We start from the raw sequence: 19,504 nt of genomic DNA, 5'->3' as shown, positions 1-19,504 counted from the left end.
GAGCAGATCAAAATATTTCTTTTTGTAATCTACTTGTTCAAATTTCTTCTTTTCAGAGGTTGGCTTTCTGCACTCACTTGCAAAGTGTCCACTCATACCACAATTAAAACACTTGAACTTGGATTTGTCCACCATGTTCTTATAGGGTTTAGTGGCTCTAGTGTTTTTCCTGAACTTCATCTTTGCAAATCTCCTGGACAGAAATGCAAGATGCTCATCAATACCATCAGAGTCATCTTGACTGGAGTTGTCTTCATTTTCAGCAACTTGCTCTTTACCCTTGTCTGATTCTGGATTTCTTACACCATCTTTGGAGCTTGATGTAGATCTCACAGTTTCTTTTCTGCATGTTTTCTCATTTTCAGCTACCAATGCAACTGAACCTCCTTTCTTTCTCCCCCTCTCCAATACCTCATCCTGTTCCAACTCTAGTTCATAAGTCTTCAAGATTCCATATAATCTTTCAAGAGTAAAGTCCTTATAATCCTGAGAGTTTCTTAAGGAAACAGTCATGGGTTTCCATTCCTTTGGTAAGGATCTCAAAAATTTAAGATTTGAATCCTTCACCTGGTACACTCTACCATACAGCTTCAGTCCATTCAACAGCTTTTGGAATCTATTGAATGTGTCATTTAAAGATTCATTCTCTTCAAAATGAAAGTACTCATACTGTTGAATGAGAAGCTGCATTTTGTTCTCTTTTACTTGTTCTGTACCTTCACACAGCAGCTGAACTGTGTCCCAAACCTCTTTGGCAGTTGAACAATTTATCACATTATCAAACATATCCTTGTCAAGACCATTAAACAAAATGTTCATAGCCTTCTTATCCTTGTGGACTTCTTCTGTGTCTTCCATTGTCCATTCTGCTCTAGGTTTTGGAATGGATTGACCAACAGCAATTGTGGCCGTAGCAACTGTGGCTACTTTGTGGGGAATGTGAGGACCATTCTCAATGCAGTTTACATAACCTTCATCTTGGGAGAGTAGATGAAGGTGCATTTTCACCTTCCAGTGGTGATAACTGTCTTTGTCAAGAACTGGGATCTTTACTCCAATATCCTTCTTACTCATTTTTGTTAGATTCCAAGATCTTTAAACTCTTTGTGTGTCAAGAGCTTGCTCTGATACCAAATGTTATTCCTAGAGGATTAACAATGAGATTTACAGAAGGGGGGTTGAATGTAAATCTCAAAACTTTTTCAGGTTTTGAGAAGTTTATTAAAGCAGTGTGTTCTAGATGAACAAGTGTATGAATTGCTTTGAGCTAATGCAGACAGATATATATTCAAACACAAAATGGAAAGAACACAACAAACTTTAAAAACTTTTCTGGTGGATTTGTTGTTCCACCAGAGATGGTATATTAGAAAATCTGTGTTCAACAATGTTGATCACAGCTGCATCCTAGTACAAACTAGATGAATTTTCTCTCAAGATATTTCTTAACAGCTCTGGAAAATCTCTCTCTAATTACTAGCTTCTTCTTGGTTTATATATTACCAAGTGTACAAGTGAAAAACAATATAAAATTACAATAGTAAAATAAGTTCTTCACTTGCTTCTTTTCCTGTTCACTCAAGTACTTTGTTGACTATTGCAACTTTGTACTAAAGAAGAACGGCTGCTTTTTCTGTTGATCCTGAAATTCGGCTACCACATCTCAGCTTTTCTCTGTCAACCCATGTGCCTCTGTTTGTAGGTACAACTACCACTTATCAACGGCTAATTAGCAGAACATCCGTTGAAGCTTTCATCCGTTGATGACTTCATCCGTTGAAGGATGTTATCCGTTGAAGCTTTCATCCGTTGATGCTCTCATCCGTTGAAGGATGTTATCCGTTGAAGCTTTAGAGACATCCGTTGAAGCTTAGCTTCTCATCCGTTGAAGGTCTTTAAGTCATCCGTTGATACCACTTCATTTATACAAAATTACAAGGCATGAAATATTTACAATTGGCCTTCCTATCTGCATATCATCTAGTAGTCAACATGACTCATAGTTCCTCTCAACTTCTAAGAATTATATTTTAAATACAGAGACTGAAATATGCTGCAATACTAGACTTATTTCTAAGTAAAGCTACACCATCAACGGATAGCCAAGGTGGTCTTATCCGTTGAGGCTACAGACACTAAATTTCTACTTAAGTGTTTTGTTAAACATATCATCAAACTAATGCACATATATTCCTAACAACTTATATAAATAAACTAATTTAGATTTATAAAATAAACTTATTTAAAGTTTATAATATAAATCATTTTAAGTTTACTATATAAATTATATTAAAATCCACTAAATAAATTTATTTAATATAACAATTAGACTTTGAACTAGGCTAGTCCCTCGAGCAGTTTAGCTGTATACCGCGCGCACCTCTTCTCGTACTTTAACAGATAAATGTTCAATCCAAATACGTTCCTCAACTTAACAATTCTTCTAAAAATAATACCCAGATTTCTTTCATGAGCTGTTGACGCCTAGTACAACTGGTCTGGTTCATAAACGACTAACCCCGATTCAGGTCTTCGTATTATAGCCTTGATTACATTGTTAAACCTGCAACAACTTTATCGCTTCGAACACTTATTGTCAATAAACAACTGTACTTTTACTAGAATCCTTACTGGTACTTTAGACAACGTCTTCATTGATACTACAATCTTGAATACTTCATTCATTGTTCTTCACCGACGCTTGAACATATAAATGAACTCCTTCAGTGAGTATAACTTCAAGACTGCAGTTGTCTTCTTTAACCTCTGTCTATACCATGTCTTTAATTCTTCAGATTCCTATGATTCGAACACTGTCTATCTTCAATCAATGTTAATACACTGAAATCTTCTAGTAACACTTATACACTGAATCTTCATCATTTATGAAACCCTGAAAGTCTTTAACCTTTATTCTTCACTGAGACATGATCATATTAATGAGCTTCTTTCAGTGACTTGTAAACAGATTTCAAGCCTTTTATAATCTTTCGATTCTTTGTATTTGCCTTGTCTTCATTTCTTTTGATTTCTTGTGTAGTCGTAGTATTATTAACTGTTATTCTCGTGTTGAGTTATCACATAACTGTTCATACAACTACGCAGTCTCACCAATATTAAATAATCGTTTAAATATAGGAATGATGGGAAAATATCAAGTCACTTTTTTCCAGGATATTAATCCTAACATTGTTGTCCTTCACTATCTTCCAGCGAGACAATTGACACTTTGGACACTTAATCGCATCAAAGATGCACACCCCTATATAAGATGCGGTCATATGGACAAGCGTGGTATTTAACGTAATCAAGGCCTAAATCAAATAGAATTTTTTAAGCCTCGTATACATAAGGAGGGATGACAAGATCTTTAAGAAGCAATGAACCAACAGAAGAGAACAGTTCAGGAAATATAGTGTCACTAATTCCAAACCTAGACTTCCAGTTATGTAATTTTAACATCAACTTTAACTTTACTCGATGCCCTCATATAAAGGCTATTCAACATCAACCACAAATCTTTTGAAGTCATGTGACTCAGTATCGTAAACCCCATCATTATACGCTGTTTCACAAGTGTCAAATTTTTGATTGGTAGATTGCGCTCTAACACAGATGCGGTATTACCTACAAATGACCTCACAGACTTCTCCTTATGCCACATCCAGTCGACGTTCCCTAAACTAAAATCATGTTCATACAGATGAGCTCTAACTATTTTATTCTTGAATTTTTTGAAATTGATGCAGTGTAGGGGAATTGTCTTAGTATTACGACTTTCTTCTACAAACATCAAAAACTTCTCCATCCCAATTTCATATTCTAAAGAGTCTTTATCTTCTTTAATCCACGACTTATCCATATACCTACAAATGCTATGTTACAAATAAAATATATGAAATTTTAGAACCTATAAACATATGATATTCTAACTGCTATATTTTCTTTGCAAGCATACATTATATAACCGCTATGATACCTCGTACATTACATATGCTACCTTATATATTATACACATTATACCACATATTATATATTATATATTATGCCTTGAGTGAAAAACATAACACAGTCATAACAAATTGATAATATCACAAAGAAAGAAAAAAGAATTGAAAATATAAGCATATACTATATAAAAAGAAAGAGCACATTACATAAAAATTATGCATATAATATTCAAACAAAAAATAAAGAGCATACAAAAAGAAGGAACGAATCGATTATACACAACATCAATTCCCCAATTATAAACCCCCAATAAAACCCATTGACATTAGACCCGACAATTTTGGACACGACACGACTTACACGACACGAAACGACACGAAAAATTAGTGTTTGTGTTTGCCATTTTTGTACACGACACGAAAATATACGAACACGAAAGTACACGATCGAGATTTAGTGTCGGTTTTGTATTTTCCTTTCGAGTACACGACACGACACGAAGTATACAACATAAATAAATATTATAAATAAATATTAATATTTATAATGTATATATGTATATTTATAATAGATATATGCATATTCATTTTTAAAATAATTACGTAATCTTATAATATGTATATAAATGTGATCTAAATATATATTTTTAATATATTTCGTAAAAAAATTAGCTAAAACTCTTCTATTTTAAATTATTTATTAATTTATTTTAATTAATATTAATATTCGAGTTTACACGAAAAACACGACACGAAACGACACGAAGCGAAAGTATACGAACACGAAAGTACACGAACCGTAAACATGTCGGTTTTGTGTTTAATCTTCAAGTACACGAAACACGAAAATACACGACACGAAAATATACGACACGAACGAATTGTCAGGTCTAATTGACATACAGAGTTAGAAAAATCCAAACAAACTCGTTCGTATTATAAGGTCGTTACGATAGCAAACTTAATTACGGTTTGTAAAATACTGGTTGGATAAATGAATAAAAAAAATTTATATAGATTTTTAAACACAAATTATATTAAATTAATTATATATTAAGTTTCATTATTATTTTAAAGCTATACTTAAATCTAAGAAAATGATACTAAACTGAATTAAGTTTGGAAACTATTTAAATTTGAAAGTGCATTGAAAAAAGAAAGATGGCACGTGCAAAACAGCAACATAAGTGAATTAGTGGCATACGGTTTATGGGGGCGAGTGCAGAGGGCCTTGAAGTAAAACGTGACCATTGGATCTAGATAAACCCCAACTGACCAGAACCATTTTTAGCTAGCCCAGGCCCTAGCTAGATCATACTAGTGTAATTCATTCATATTTCAAGCAAACCCACCACATGATCGATCGATCGAGCGAGTCATGGCTTGCAAATGCATGGAAAGTTGTGTTGTTATGATGGAAGGAAGAAATAGAATGTTCATGAATAATAAAACTAGGTTAATCAACAACAACAACAAGAATATCTTTCCATCTTCTTCATTTTCTACTATTCCTCTATTTGTAAAGGGATGGCGATCTGTACCTCCTCCTCCCACTAATTGCATTCTCAGGTATTATTTTAGCTGCTAGTCCACGAAACACGATAATCGACAAGTTCAAGTATAGCTCTAACAAATTTTACTTAACACCTGACATATCCTTCTCTCGTTTGAACTTTTGCCTATATATACTCTGTATGTATAGAATTGTTTAAAGCTTTTTAATCACCAATTATAACACCACTGGTTTGAAAAATTATACATGTTTGCTAAATTAGATGATGCTATTCTATTTTAGAAATGATGTTTCTCATTTCCATGTGACAATGACACCATATCTGCTATGAGTTTATATGTGAGACTATAGTTTGATATGTTATTTACATGTGCGCATCAACAATTATGTCAAAATTTCCAGCTCTCTGAATACCTTATCATCCAGTTACTTGTACTAATCCTGTTAATATCGGAACTTCAACTTCTACTAATCTGTATAATCATGGTCCACTGATGTGTCAATTGTATTTAGTACCCCCCGTTGATACCTAGCATGACAAGTACATTACATTCAGTTGTCTAATAAATATGTGATTAATACACATACAACTTGTAGTTCCATATCTGTTCAAATAAGATATGGTTGCTGATTATGTTTGTGTTTTCTTACAACTCTGCATTTTTAGTTTTCATTATTTGCAATTGATAGCATAATGCCCAAATTTGGCGTGTCGCATAATTTATATTTTTATGCTTTTGATATCAAGTGATAGTACTAATATTAATATGACTATGTAGCATGGATGTACGAGAGAAATCTAGATCGACGTTATCGGAGTGTTCAAAGCACAAGAGGGTCCCCATATATGTCATGATGCCTGTAGACTCAGTTGGTATTGATACCCTTGGGGTTCCAAGAATTAGGAAGTAAGTACTTTTAGTTTCGTATGATAGATATTAACAAAAGCAGTATATCCTGTATATATCACACTCTAAGTAGTTAGTTCCTTTGCTCTATTGTATTTAGTGCTCTTTTAAATTATATTCATGACCATTAATTATCAAGGATGGAAGGAATTCTAGTATGACTTGTGTTGTAATTTATGGGTTCTCCCCCCTTTCCAGGATCAAGGCCTTAACTATATCTTTAAAGGCACTTAAGCTGGCAGGCGTCCATGGTATTGCAGTTGAGGTTTGGTGGGGGGTTGTCGAAGGCACTTCTCCTATGGCATATAATTGGTCTTTATATGAGGACCTTTTTAACCTAATAGCGGATATAGGGTTGAAATTACAAGTGGCATTATCCTTCCACTCAAATCAGCATTCATCGCAGCCAGGACGGGGTGTTAGTCTTCCACAATGGATCATGGAGGTCTGTTTACATTCTCTGGTTATTACTGATACTAAATGATTTTTCATATATTGGGTGCTTAAAAGGCTGACCACATCTGGATATATTAGATATGTGGGTCCATATTGATTATTCTCTTCAAATCAATTGAGTCCTCTTTTTTACTTCTGATCATAATACGCCAAGAGTTCAATACAAACTGGTAGTATATTCGAACCAGTAGTGTGGAAAATATTAGCATGCTTTTGTTTTTCGGATTCCTAGAACAATCATTGTGATACTATTCTGCTTCTTTTTCCCAGATTGGTAATATTAATAAGGATATATTTTATCGAGATAGGAATGGAAATATCAATGGTGATTATCTGACTTTAGGAGTGGACCATTATCCTTTATTTGGTGGACGGACTGCCCTGCAATGTTATGAAGACTTCATGTTTAGTTTTGTAGACAAGTTTGGATCAATGATCGGGACTTTAATAGAAGAAATCAGCGTTGGTCTTGGTCCATGTGGAGAACTTAGGTACTTTCCTGTTTAAAGATTTAAAGGACAATTACTTGGAAGAAAATATTAAAATCATCACATACAGGTATCCTTCTCACCCCTTTGGTGACGGTAGATGGCAATTTCCCGGAATTGGAGAGTTCCAGTGTTATGACAAGTACATGTAAGTTAAAAAATCTATTTTACCGAAATCTAGTTAAAGTGCTTTTCGTTTCTCATGAAGTTGTTTTCTTGTTAAGGATGGAAGATTTACAGAGGGCTGCGTGCCAGGTAGGGAAGCCTCAATGGGGAAACAAGGGTCCTCAAAATGCTGGGGGCTATAACAGCATTCCTTTTGGGATCCCATTCTTTGAGGAGGGACAAGAGAGTTTCCTTTCTGACTATGGTCAATTTTTCCTTGTAAGTTGAGTGCGGTCTATAAATACTAAAATTTTCTCTTGAGTAAGTATTGATTTATATCCGCTATTTACATCTTTTTTCAATCTAATATCTGATTGGAGCTTATGAAGATATTGAAAATTTCTGATGTTAGTCCATTCTTGATGTTGTATTTTTAGTGAACTGAACTTGCTAAAAAGTTATAACTGTTTCTTGAGCTTCACTTATTGGTAAGTGACTGCTCAGTAACCTTCTTATTTAGAATATGATTAGTAATTGATATCCACATGTATTGTTGTATGAGTTGTTAGATGCTCCTATAATTTAATCTTGTACTTTATGATGGAAGTTGCACTTATAAATTCTCTTTTAATTAAAACTGTTAAAATTGTATGATATGCTTAATAAAAATCCCTTGTTTTTTTTTCTTTCTAAACATTTCTTTTTGCTAAACTATTGTGTTTCTTTTGTCAGACAATAGTTTGAATTCTATATGTAATCTTTTGCTTAATACTTTGTCTTGGTATTGATGAACAAATGTCGTAGAGCATGACAGAACATATGTAAAATGCTTCATTTCATTTTCTGAGTTTTATCACTGCCTATTGCAAGTGTTTAATCTGCATACCCACCAACCAGCTTATGTGAATGTTGAAGAACTCCTGTAAGGGGTCTTACCCCTTAAGTATCATAATTCTATAGTGATCACAGCATATTTTCTTGCAAGCATGATAGAACTGCTTGATGCTAAGTCCAGGATGAGCTTCTTATCTATTATAAAGTAGTAAATTGTATTATGTAAGTTGATGTTAATTGTAATATAAAAATATGAAATAGCGAGCGTCTAAAAAATGTTACAAGTGCACTAAACGAATGAAGAAAAAAACTGTTCTTATTACTTCTGACGAAAGTGACGAAACATTCCTGAATTGTGTGCATGTGAAGCGATAAAAAGTTAATATAATGGGTTGTACAACCTCTTTGTAAATTTGTCATTCATGTAACTTCATTGTACAAAGGGTGGAATTTGTATTCCTTCATTGTAACTAAACCACAACTACATTGAAATTTTTACCTATATTTAGTTTATGATGAGGATCACAGAATTAAGATATTAGTTTGTATAATTTTTTTGTTGTTTTTTAGAAATAGATTGAATTGTCTTTTACCACAAATTTTAAATATATTGTTTCAAATTGTTCTTGTGGAATATTCTAGATTATGGTAAAATAAGAAAAAATTTTGTATCCATTATTTTTTATTTTTAGGATTTTTATTTTGTGGTTTATTTTCAAGGATTTACTTCCTGTTTGAGAAAATTTAATCTTTTTATTCATCCTTGTTATGGGTTGCGATCGATGCATATTCTTCTCTTTTGCTGTTGAGAAATCCTAGGGATAGTGATTTTCTGTGGTTGGAACACCTCAGTGCCAATTGGTTTTCTGCAGTTAGTCCACATAATTCAATCCTTGTTTTAGTTCTTGTCGTGCATCAGTATTTACTTGCCTTTTTTTTGGATAAGCGATTCATAGATACTTTGAATACTGAATATGTATGTGTAAAGGTCCTGTCCCTGACATGTGCCAATGAACCAACACCTTGTTTGTAAGCCGTCGGATCAACATTTTAACGATTACGATTATAAAATCCACTCTAGCTTTTCAGATAGACTGTCTTTCGTGCTTCTTTTCCGTGGGAAGGCAAAATGACAATATACACTTAATTGCTTACCGCGGTTAAAAATCGCAGATAGCCTGAAGAATAGAAACAACATGATTTCAAACCTGTTTTATCCGAAAATTGAAATACCAAATCGGTTTTGGGTGATTTCTAGGAAAATTATGGGTGATTGTTAGGCAATTTTGCGCTTTGAGGGTTCTAACTCAATTTTTCATCAATTCCGGTCGTTAACTCGTGTAAAGATAAGTGCTTTTCTTTCTCTTTCTGGTGTCTCTGGTTATGGGTTGTAGGGTTAGGGTTCTGTTGATTTAAGTTAGTTTTTTGTTCTTATTGTTGTTATGTTATTGGTTCTGTTATTGATGAGGTGTTAAAGTTGTTTTATGGATTCGAATTAGTCTATTGAATTAGACTAATGAGACCAATATAGCAATAGTGGCCTTGGCTAAATAACCAATATTTATACGGGCTTTGTAAAAGAACAGAACCCTAACCCTACAACCCGAAATAACAGAACCAATAACATAACAACAATAAGAACAAAAAATTAACCTAAATCAACATAACCTGAAACCTACAACCCGAAATCAGAGACACCAGAAGGATAAGGGCTTATCTTTACACGGGTTAACGACTGGAATCGATGAAGAATGGAATTAGAACCCTCAAATCGCAAAATTACCCAGAATCGATTTGATTTTTAAATTTTCGGATAAAACGGGTTTGAAATCGGGTTATTTCTGTTCTTCAGGCTATCCACGTATTTTAAACGCGGAAAGCAATTAAGTGTATTATGGTAATCAGAAAGACAGTCTATTCGCGGAAAATAACCGCGCTGAAGTGTTGTTTTCAGTCGTGGCCGTTAAAATGTTGATCCAACGGCTTACAAATAGTGTGTGGGTTAATTGGTCCCTGACACCCACATGTCAGAGACCAGGACCCATGTGTATATATGTTGGAAGCTTCAGGCACCGGCATGTTTAATAGTTTGTTGTATTATAATGACTATATTTGATTTGAAAATACACCCGATACCAAATTAATGGCGATTACTTAAATAACAAGCTTTTAACTGTTTTTCGTAATGCTGCTACGATAGTGTCATCAGAAACCTGAATTGTCATTTTCCATGTAGGAATGGTATAGTGGTAAGCTGATCGGTCATGCAGATGCAATTCTTGCAAAGGCAGCAAATTTGTTTGAGATATATGAAGCAAGAGAACAACAGTCTGTTTTATTAGTGGCTAAGATTGGTACTATATACTGGTGGTTCCAGACAATGGCCCATCCTGCCGAACTTACTGCTGGTTACTACAACACTTCTGTCAGGGATGGATATGATCCTTTGGCATCAATGTTATCTCGTCATGGAGCTACACTGCAAATTGCGTAAGAGCTTAATATCTCTGCTTTCTTATTTTCCTTTTCTAATTTCTACTTGAGTACATTGAGATAGTTGAGAGTTTAATTTTGACACTCAACTTAAAGTGCATTAGTATGATGGATCAATACTTCAGTAAGAAAGTTTGAACCTGTCGACCCATTTTTGTTTTTTCTTGTTCTGTATCAGCTTTTGAGTTTTATGTTATAAGCTATATTTGCAGTATTCCTCGGATTTGGTCAGAAGACTCAGAACTCATTTATATTTTATTCTTTCTTGCCAAATAATATTAAAAACTATTATACATATATTCTGTTACCAGAATATATACTAATTTGTCCTGCATGATAGGATGAAAGTTCTAGGTTATGATTGGTTGGTAGAGAAGGAATTGGTCAGGAATGGGGCAGATGAGAGAAGATAAGGTTATTGCAATATTTGATGAATGGAATTAGTTAGAGAATCAGTATTATGCTCCATTCCCGTGTCATTCCCTTCTTTCCGGCCATACACATAATAAGTGAAGTGGTAAAATTGTGAAAGCTTAATGTGAGCAATCTATATATGTTTTACTTTAAGGTCAAAAACAACAAATCTTCCTACATCTTATCATGCCTATGGACTCATTAAACAATCTATACGAGTTACACATTTCTTCTTGTAGAATTCTTATGATTTTAATATTTCATCTTGTAGCTGCTTTGAAATGTTGGACAGTGAAAACCCTCCAAAATATTTTTGCAGTGCTGGAGGATTGCTTCAGCAGGTAATGGATATCTTTACAGTATTTTCCATATTTCCAATTGAGCTATTTGTAATGCACTGTAATCAAGTCCATCTTTCAACTCCAGTTCTGATGCCTATATGTTTTGATAATTTTTTTCATATTTAAAAGATTCCTATATTTCTCACTTTGTAAAGAGATATGTTGCTGAGGATTTTACCACTTTAAAATGTCAAACTATTATATTTGACATATTAAGGTTCTGAAAAAATGTTAACATTTATATAGGCATATATGTATTGTAGTATATACTGTATGTATAGACTTGTATGTATAGACTAGAGTGAGACATTCCGGCACATGCATGTTGAGTATATAACAACGAAAGCAAAACCAAAATGAATAAACAAGAACAAGAAAATAAACGACAATCACACAAGACAAAGATTTACGGGGTTCGGAAATTTCTACTCCACAAGCCGCACTAATTTTTGTATTGATCTCTCACAATTTTTTGTGTCATGATTTTACAATTACATGAGTATTTATAAGAGAAGAAACTAGGCCTAAATCAAAATTATAGTCCAAATCTGAAAAGTAGAGTACTGAATAGTCTATTTTCATGGGCTTAATTAATAGACTCCACAAACCCAACAATCTCCCACTTGGAGTCTGGCCAATCTTCACTTCACTCTTGTAAGTTTAGTGAAATCAATTCTTCAATCAATAACTCTAACTAGTGCAACGCCTTCTCATCAATCAATTCTGAAGGCCAGTTGAAGCTACGCAAAGCTTCAACTTTTCATTCATAACCACCTTAGTCAACATATCTGCAGGATTCTTTGAACCAAGGATTTTCTTTAAGGACAAAGTACCATTACTTATCAACTCTCTTGTAAAGTGATATCTCAGCTGAATATGCTTCGTCCTAGCATGAAACACGAGATTTTTCGCAAGATGAATAGCACTCTGACTGTCGCTATACAAAGCACTGTCCGCCTGTTTCTTGCCCAACTCCTCAAGAAAATTTTTCAACCAAATCATCTCCTTGCTAGCTTCAGAGATAGCCATATATTCTGATCCTGTGGATGAAAGAGCAACACTCTTTTGAAGTCGAGACATCCAACTAACTGCGGTGCCATCCAAAGTGAAAATATAACCCGTTGTACTTTTTCTTGTGTCCAAACATCCACCCAAATTTGCATCAGAGAACCCTTCCAAGATAACATCTTTCTTACTGAAACATAGTGCAACCTTGGATGTGCCTTTCAAGTAGCATAACAACCACTTGACTGTTTCCCAATGCTCTCTTCCTGGATTAGATATAAATCTACTAACAACTCCCACTGCATGAGCAATGTCTGGCCTTGTACACACCATAGCATACATAGCATACATTAAACTGCCAACTACAGATGCATAAGGAACTTTAGCCGTATCTTTCTTGCCTTCATCCGTTTTAGGTGATTGTTTTTTTGTGAGATTAAAGTGACTCGCCAACGGTATACTTCTGGTCTTCGCATCCTGGACACTGAATTTCTGTAACAATTTCTCAACATACTTCTCTTGAGATAATTTTTAAAGTACCTTCAGTTCTATCCCTTATGATGTTTTGCTTCACCCATATCCTTCATCTCAAAATCCTCAGACATCTGTCTCTTTAACCTGTTGATTTCCCTCATATTTGATCCTACTATCAACATGTCATCAAAATACAACAACAATATGATATAAGATGAATCAAACTGTTTAAAGTAACAACAATGATCCATAGCACTCCTCGTGTACCCATTCTTCATCATATAGCTGTCAAACTTCAAGTACCATTGTCTCGGTGCTTGCTTTAAACCGTACAAGCTTTTTATAAGCTTGCAAACAAGGTTTTCTTTCCCAGCTACCTGAAATCCCTCTGGCTGAACCATGTAGATGTCTTCCTCAAGATTACCATGTAAGAACGCGGTCTTAACATCTAGTTGCTCTAGATGTAACTCCTCAGCAGCCACAATACTTAGCACAATTCTAACTGTAGTTATCTTAACAACGGGAGAAAATATATCGGTATAGTCAATACCCTGTTGATTTTATCTCTTGCTGCCATCATGTTCTTCTTTGATCCTAAACACCCACTTATTCTGTAAAGGCTTCTTTCATGCTGGTAACTCTGTAAAAAACCAAGTCTCATTCTTCTCAAGAGAACTCATCTCCTCATCCATGGCTAATTTCCACTGAACTGAATCATCCACTTGTACTGCCTCTGAATAACACTGAGGCTCCCCGTCCTCGGTCAATAACATATAATATGCTGAAGAAGAATATCTTTGTGGTGGCCTCACACTTCTACTAGATTTTCTTACCTCAGTCTGTGGAGTTACTAGAACCCCGTCATCAACATTCTCCGAACTCCCACTATTTCCTGCAAGATCTGTTTCTGTAACATCTTCAAGCACTGCCTCCTCTTTCTCAGGTTGTTCCTTTGTAAATTCAGAATCGACTACAAGCTTATCCTTATACACTGCATTCTCATTAAAAGTAACATCTCTACTTCTAACGACCTTCTTAGTCGGTTCATCCCAGAAACGGTAACCCATATCATCAGAGCCATAACCAATGAAGATACACTTCTTTGCTTTCAGATCAAGCTTGTCCCTGTCAGAATCTTTAACACGCACATAAGAAACACAACTAAAAACTCGCAAGTGTGAAAGATTTACCTCTTTTTCCTGCCACTCTTCTTCGGGAATCTTGCACCCCAAAGGACCTGAAGGTCCTCTATTACTGCATCTGCCCAAAATATCTGTGGCAACCCTGCATGTAATCTCATACTCCTGGCCCTCTCATTCAAGGTTTCATTCATGCGCTCTGCAACACCATTCTGCTGTGGTGTCTCTGGAATAGTTTTAATCATTCTAATCCCAAATTCCGCGCAATAACTTTTAAACTCATCACTACTGTATTCACCTCCATTATCTGATATCAAACTCTTCACTTTTAGACCGGTTTGATTTTCAACTTCAGTCTTCCATTTCTTGAAAGTAGAAAACACACCTGATTTATTCTTCAGAAAATAAACACATACCTTTCTAGTCGAATCATCAATGAAAGTGACATAGTAGCGAGATCCACCCAACGACGCAACTGTTGTTGGACCATATACATCTGTATGAACTAACTCTAACTTCTTAGCCTTGGGGGTCCTCCCTGATTTTGCAAAAGTAACACGTTTCTGCTTTCCAAGAACACATGGCTCACAGAATCCAACTTTCACATTCTTCAACTCTGGAATCTTCCCCTTTGAAGTTAACTGCTTCATACCTTTTTCACTCATATGACCAAGCCTTTGGTGCCACAAAGTTGAAGACTCAATCTCATCAGCAACTGCATTTGCTTCATAGCTAGATTGTTCAACAATGTATAAAGTCCTCTTTTTCTCTCCCGAGCAATAACTAGATTCCCCTTTATAACCTTCCACTGTCCGTCTCCGAAAGTAACTCGATACCCTTCCTTATCTAACTGACCCACATATAACATTTTCTTCAGTCCAGGAATGTACCTTACATCTTTCAACATCCAGCTAGTTCCCAAAGGGGTTCTGAGATTAATATCTCCCATGCCCGCAATATCCAAAGTCTCATCATCAGCAAGACGAACTTTACCGAAATTTCCCACTCTGAAATTTAACATTAAATCCTTGCAAGAGGTAGCATGGAATGATGCACCAGAATCCATAACCCATGATTCAACCGAACATTCAACACAACAAATCAAAGCATCGTCATCCTCCACTTCTTCAACTACGTTAGCTGAATTATCCTCTTTACTCTTTCCTTTTGGAGTCGTTGGAGCCATGCACTGATTCCTGAAGTGACCCTTCTTCTGACAATTCCAACAAACAATATCCTTGCGATCTTTGGATTGTCCTCTCTTCTGTGACTTCGATCTGCTACGCCCCTTATTCTGCCCATTTTCGAACTTTCCGCCTCTACTCTCAGCACTCAACAAGGAACCTGACGACTGTCCTGAGTTTCTCCTACGAATATCTTCTCCAAGAATCGAATCTCGAACTCTATCAAAAGTCATCTTGATGAATTACTTATAGCAGTGACAAATCCCGACCAACTGTCTGGTAATGAGGATGCCAACAAGCCTTGTACTTCATCATCGAATTTAATATCCACCGATGTCAATCTTGCTAGGATGGAATTAAATTCGTTCACATGATCAGCAACACAATCGCCTTCATTCAATCTAGTGAAAACTAACAAGCGAATCAAATACACCTTATTTGAAGCAGACGGCTTCTCATACATGTTTGACAAAGCCTTGATCAAACCATAAGTTGTCGTTTCCTTGACGATATTGTAAGCAACGTTCTTCGCCAAAGTCAACCTGACAACCAGACATGTTTGACAAAGCCTTGATCAAACCATAAGTTGTCGTTTCCTTGACGATATTGTAAGCAACGTTCTTCGCCAAAGTCAACCTGACAACCAGAGCCTGCCTGTCCAAAAGCTTCCAGTCTTCATCCTTCATTGTAGTTGGTTTCTTCTCTTCCAGCGGTTCATGTAGTTTTTTCTGATACAAATAATTCTCAATTTGCATCTTCCAAAACCCATATTCCTAGCCATCAAATTTGTCGATCTTTACCTTCCCGTCTTCTGCCATCGCTCCCACTCGCCTGAAAACCTAGGCTCTTGATACCAATTGTTGAGTATACAACAACGAAAGCAAAACCAAAACGAATAAACAAGAATAAGAAAATAAACGACAATCACACAAGACAAAGATTTACGTGGTTCGGAAATTCCTACTCCACAAGCTGCACTAATTTTTGTATTGATCTCTCACAATTTTTTGTGTCATGATTTTACAATTACACGAGTATTTATAAGAGAAGAAATTAGGTATAAATCAAAATTATAGTCCAAATCTGAAAAGTAGACTAATCCATAAACTAATCTGAATAGTCTATTTTCATGGGCTTAATTAATAGACTCCACAAACCCAACAATGCATTCATGAACAATCTGGAGATGCAATTCTTATTAGCAATTTAAACCAACTTTTCTAGCTTGTTTATGGCACTCAAAATGTTCCTTTTAAAAAAGTGTTATTTTTCGACCTCCTCTTTTGTTATATATCTTATCTGATGGTAAATGTTTAGGTATAGTTTATTTGATGACTTCTGAACGTCTGTTCTTATGGTACTCTATAGTGTAGGGGCTTAAATTTATATATTAGTCTTTTTGATCATTTATTTGATCAGTTTGTTTTAGGTTTGCTATTATTATCCTAATAATCCTGTGTTTTAATCTCTGTTCTTATCTAACACAGATAAGGAGCGTGTCCAAAAAGAGAGTAATACATTTGACTGGAAGAAATTCATATGAACGGTTTGATAAGGTATACATTTTTTTAATGCATATATATGACGTCCATGTACTTCTGTAATAAATATGGACAAACTTGTGTACATCACAATGCAGATTCATGGGCTCCTTTAAGAAGTTGGTTTATGAAAATTCATAACACTGAGCATATGAACGATGAGGGGATTAACGTATTATCTGTTACAAACCAAGTCTCGGGATAAAATCACAACTATAGCTGGATTTAAAATTATGAATGAAACATTCTGCTGTATGATATTTGATATGATTATGAATCTGGAATCCGCAAAAAGCAGACAAACTATACTTGAACATACTGTTATGATTATACCGTGGTTTTTTTTACCTCTAGTACACAGTAAACAACAAAAAGAAAATCTTATATTAGGATCTCTCTCGGAGCAAGTCCAATGCATAGTTATATGTAGTCTTTTAGCTATAATTTAAGACTAAAATCATAAAACTCAACTCCAATGCATAGCTATACATTGATATATAAATGCATAAATGGATACTTGGTCTTATATTTGAGACCAAGAATGGCTATAGCCATCCTTGCCACGTCATCAAATAAATAATAATAGAGTACAAGGAGGTCCACTTAAAATAAAGTGAGTGAGTTGATGAAATGTTAGCTAAATAAGAAATTATTTGGTTGTAAAATATAACTAGCATTGGAGTGCCAATTGTTAGTTTAACACCAAAAACCACTTTTTGGTGTCATATTATAGCAATGGCTATAGCCATTTTCCATTTAGCATTAGACTTGCTCTCAGTGATCCGCAGCCCATTCTATGTATTTGGCAGGAAAAACAAAAGTAAAAGGATTCTTAAATGGGTAATCCTGCTAAAACAAATTCATGTAAAGAAGAGACTAGTTACTTGATAAATTATAGTAATTTGACTATTACATCTTGGCCACTCCGGCACCCTTGAATTGTATACATGGCCATGCTCTTCGACTCAAACATGGGCAAGGGCATAATGTCTGTGGTTATAGATATTGACTGGTCTTCACCCACCTTGTCACCATAAACTTTCTCTCTCATACTTACAGTTCACCAATGTTTTCTTGCAGGCTGGATTGAGGCAAATATACACAAATTGTTATCATTTGCCGACAGAAGCTGTGAAGTCATTTACGTATTTTAGAATGAATGACAGAATCTTTAGGGTTGAAAACTGGAGTAACTTTGTGCCATTTGTAAGAAAGATGTGTACAGAAATGTAATTTTGTTGCCTCGGTTTAGAGTTTCCACTTCTTAAGCATGGGTATATAAAGAGGCGGAATGACCAAGTTATTAGTGGGTCTCAGCCTAGGTCTAGCCATGTGCTTCAATTTTTTAAATTAATTTTCTACTTATTAGTTAGTTAGATATAAAGTAAATTTCGCACTGGTGTCTTCACATTACATGTCCTCCAGTTTGATTAGGCTTGTAAACTAATCAAGTTCACTTTCACAGAAAAAGTCGAGCTTAACCATGTATGTATCAGGTACATATTATAACTTCTTCAGGAAGAAACTTGAGCTCGACTCTGTATGTATCAGGTACCTGATTCAACTTCTCCAAAAATGACTTACATGACAATATAAAAAACCCTGTTGAAGATCTTAGTTTTGGCATGTTTATAATTCGTAGTACAATGACTGCAACTGAAATAATTTGTCGAATGGAACTTGTAAATATAGAATCACTAAAGAAGAAGATGATTACTTGAAAAAATAAATTATTTGTGCCGAACAAATTGGAAAGTACATGAGAAATTAAAGTTCTGATTGTCAAGTCTTTTTTTTTTGTATAGTTAGATTTTGGTTTTGAATTGGTGAGTTGATATACATGTCTATCAGATTCAATTCATGCTTTTCTTCTTCGTATCTATATCTGTGATATATAAATCCTCTCTTTCCGATTCCAGGTATTGGTACTTCCTAATCAATGAAGATCTTACTTAGTAATGGGAAATAGATATAGTTTCGTGTATTTCTTATTCTTCTTTGCATATATCTATGAAATATAAATACTATATCTATTTAGTTCCATGGTTTGCTACTTTTTTTTACGATGAATACCTTACTTGGATAGGAATTTGATAAAGATAGTTATGTAATCTTGGTTAGATCACCCAAATTTTGGCTAAATTGGGGGGGGTGGTATCGCAACATATTCGGGCCTTTAGGGGTGTCCTAGGCACAAGATTTGTTAGGGGCACAATGCTTTGTATCAATTCCTCTTGTCATTTAAGCGAGCATAACCAAGACTAGAACTACTTGTAGAGAATATGATGCAACGGTTGCTGATTATAACAGGTCAGATGCATATTTTTTATATTTAGAGGTCTCGTAATTAGATGTGTTATGTGTCTGAGGTCTGAGATTGGATTGAGATGTGTATTATGCGAATTCAATGCATGTTTAGGATGTTATATGTGAGTACCGGTCAAGTCTGGTCATTGTGAATACTTTTATACATCGCTGTTCTCTTCTCCTTTAGGGTCGACACTTACCACACTCCTAACTCCCCATACTTCTCACTGGTGTCATCATCAATCCCATGCTGAAGTGGCAAAACCATTTTAACTTCCCTCTTTAGGACCTGAATTTAACAAGCACTTTCACAGGTTGCACTCGCTACCCATGTTGACTTCTACCTTGCCTA

At 35.1% G+C, this 19,504-nt stretch overlaps 1 protein-coding gene across 2 annotated transcripts; it reads left to right on the top strand.

The window, feature by feature from the left end:
- The first annotated feature begins 5,172 nt into the window (after positions 1–5,172).
- LOC141686914 (inactive beta-amylase 4, chloroplastic) lies at positions 5,173–18,462 on the top strand. Of its 2 annotated transcripts, none has more exons than XM_074492015.1 (10): positions 5,173–5,519; positions 6,243–6,371; positions 6,570–6,816; positions 7,098–7,318; positions 7,416–7,463; positions 7,540–7,699; positions 10,491–10,744; positions 11,433–11,502; positions 16,792–16,860; positions 17,926–18,462. In XM_074492015.1, the coding sequence occupies exons 1-10, from the start codon at positions 5,329–5,331 to the stop codon at positions 18,076–18,078; spliced, it is 1,542 nt and encodes a 513-aa protein (XP_074348116.1). In that variant the 5' UTR covers positions 5,173–5,328; the 3' UTR covers positions 18,079–18,462. The 2 variants fall into 2 exon arrangements, with proteins under 2 accessions (XP_074348116.1, XP_074348115.1); XM_074492014.1 differs by having other exon boundaries at positions 5,175–5,519; positions 7,386–7,463.
- Positions 18,463–19,504: the final 1,042 nt, after the last annotated feature.

The sequence above is a fragment of the Apium graveolens genome, chromosome 9 (assembly GCF_009905375.1).
Source record: "Apium graveolens cultivar Ventura chromosome 9, ASM990537v1, whole genome shotgun sequence".
Taxonomy (NCBI): domain Eukaryota; kingdom Viridiplantae; phylum Streptophyta; class Magnoliopsida; order Apiales; family Apiaceae; genus Apium; species Apium graveolens.
This window is presented reverse-complemented; position numbering and strand designations above follow the sequence as displayed.

What these genes read in the sequence shown, in the direction of transcription:
- LOC141686914 (XM_074492014.1), top strand. Translation starts at nt 5,329, where the DNA reads ATGGCTTGCAAATGCATGGAAAGTTGTGTTGTTATGATGGAAGGAAGA. An exon ending in CCCACTAATTGCATTCTCAG is followed by an intron (nt 5,520 to 6,242) that starts GTATTATTTTAG and finishes ATGACTATGTAG; the next exon opens with CATGGATGTACGAGAGAAAT. An exon ending in CAGTGTTATGACAAGTACAT is followed by an intron (nt 7,464 to 7,539) that starts GTAAGTTAAAAA and finishes TTTCTTGTTAAG; the next exon opens with GATGGAAGATTTACAGAGGG.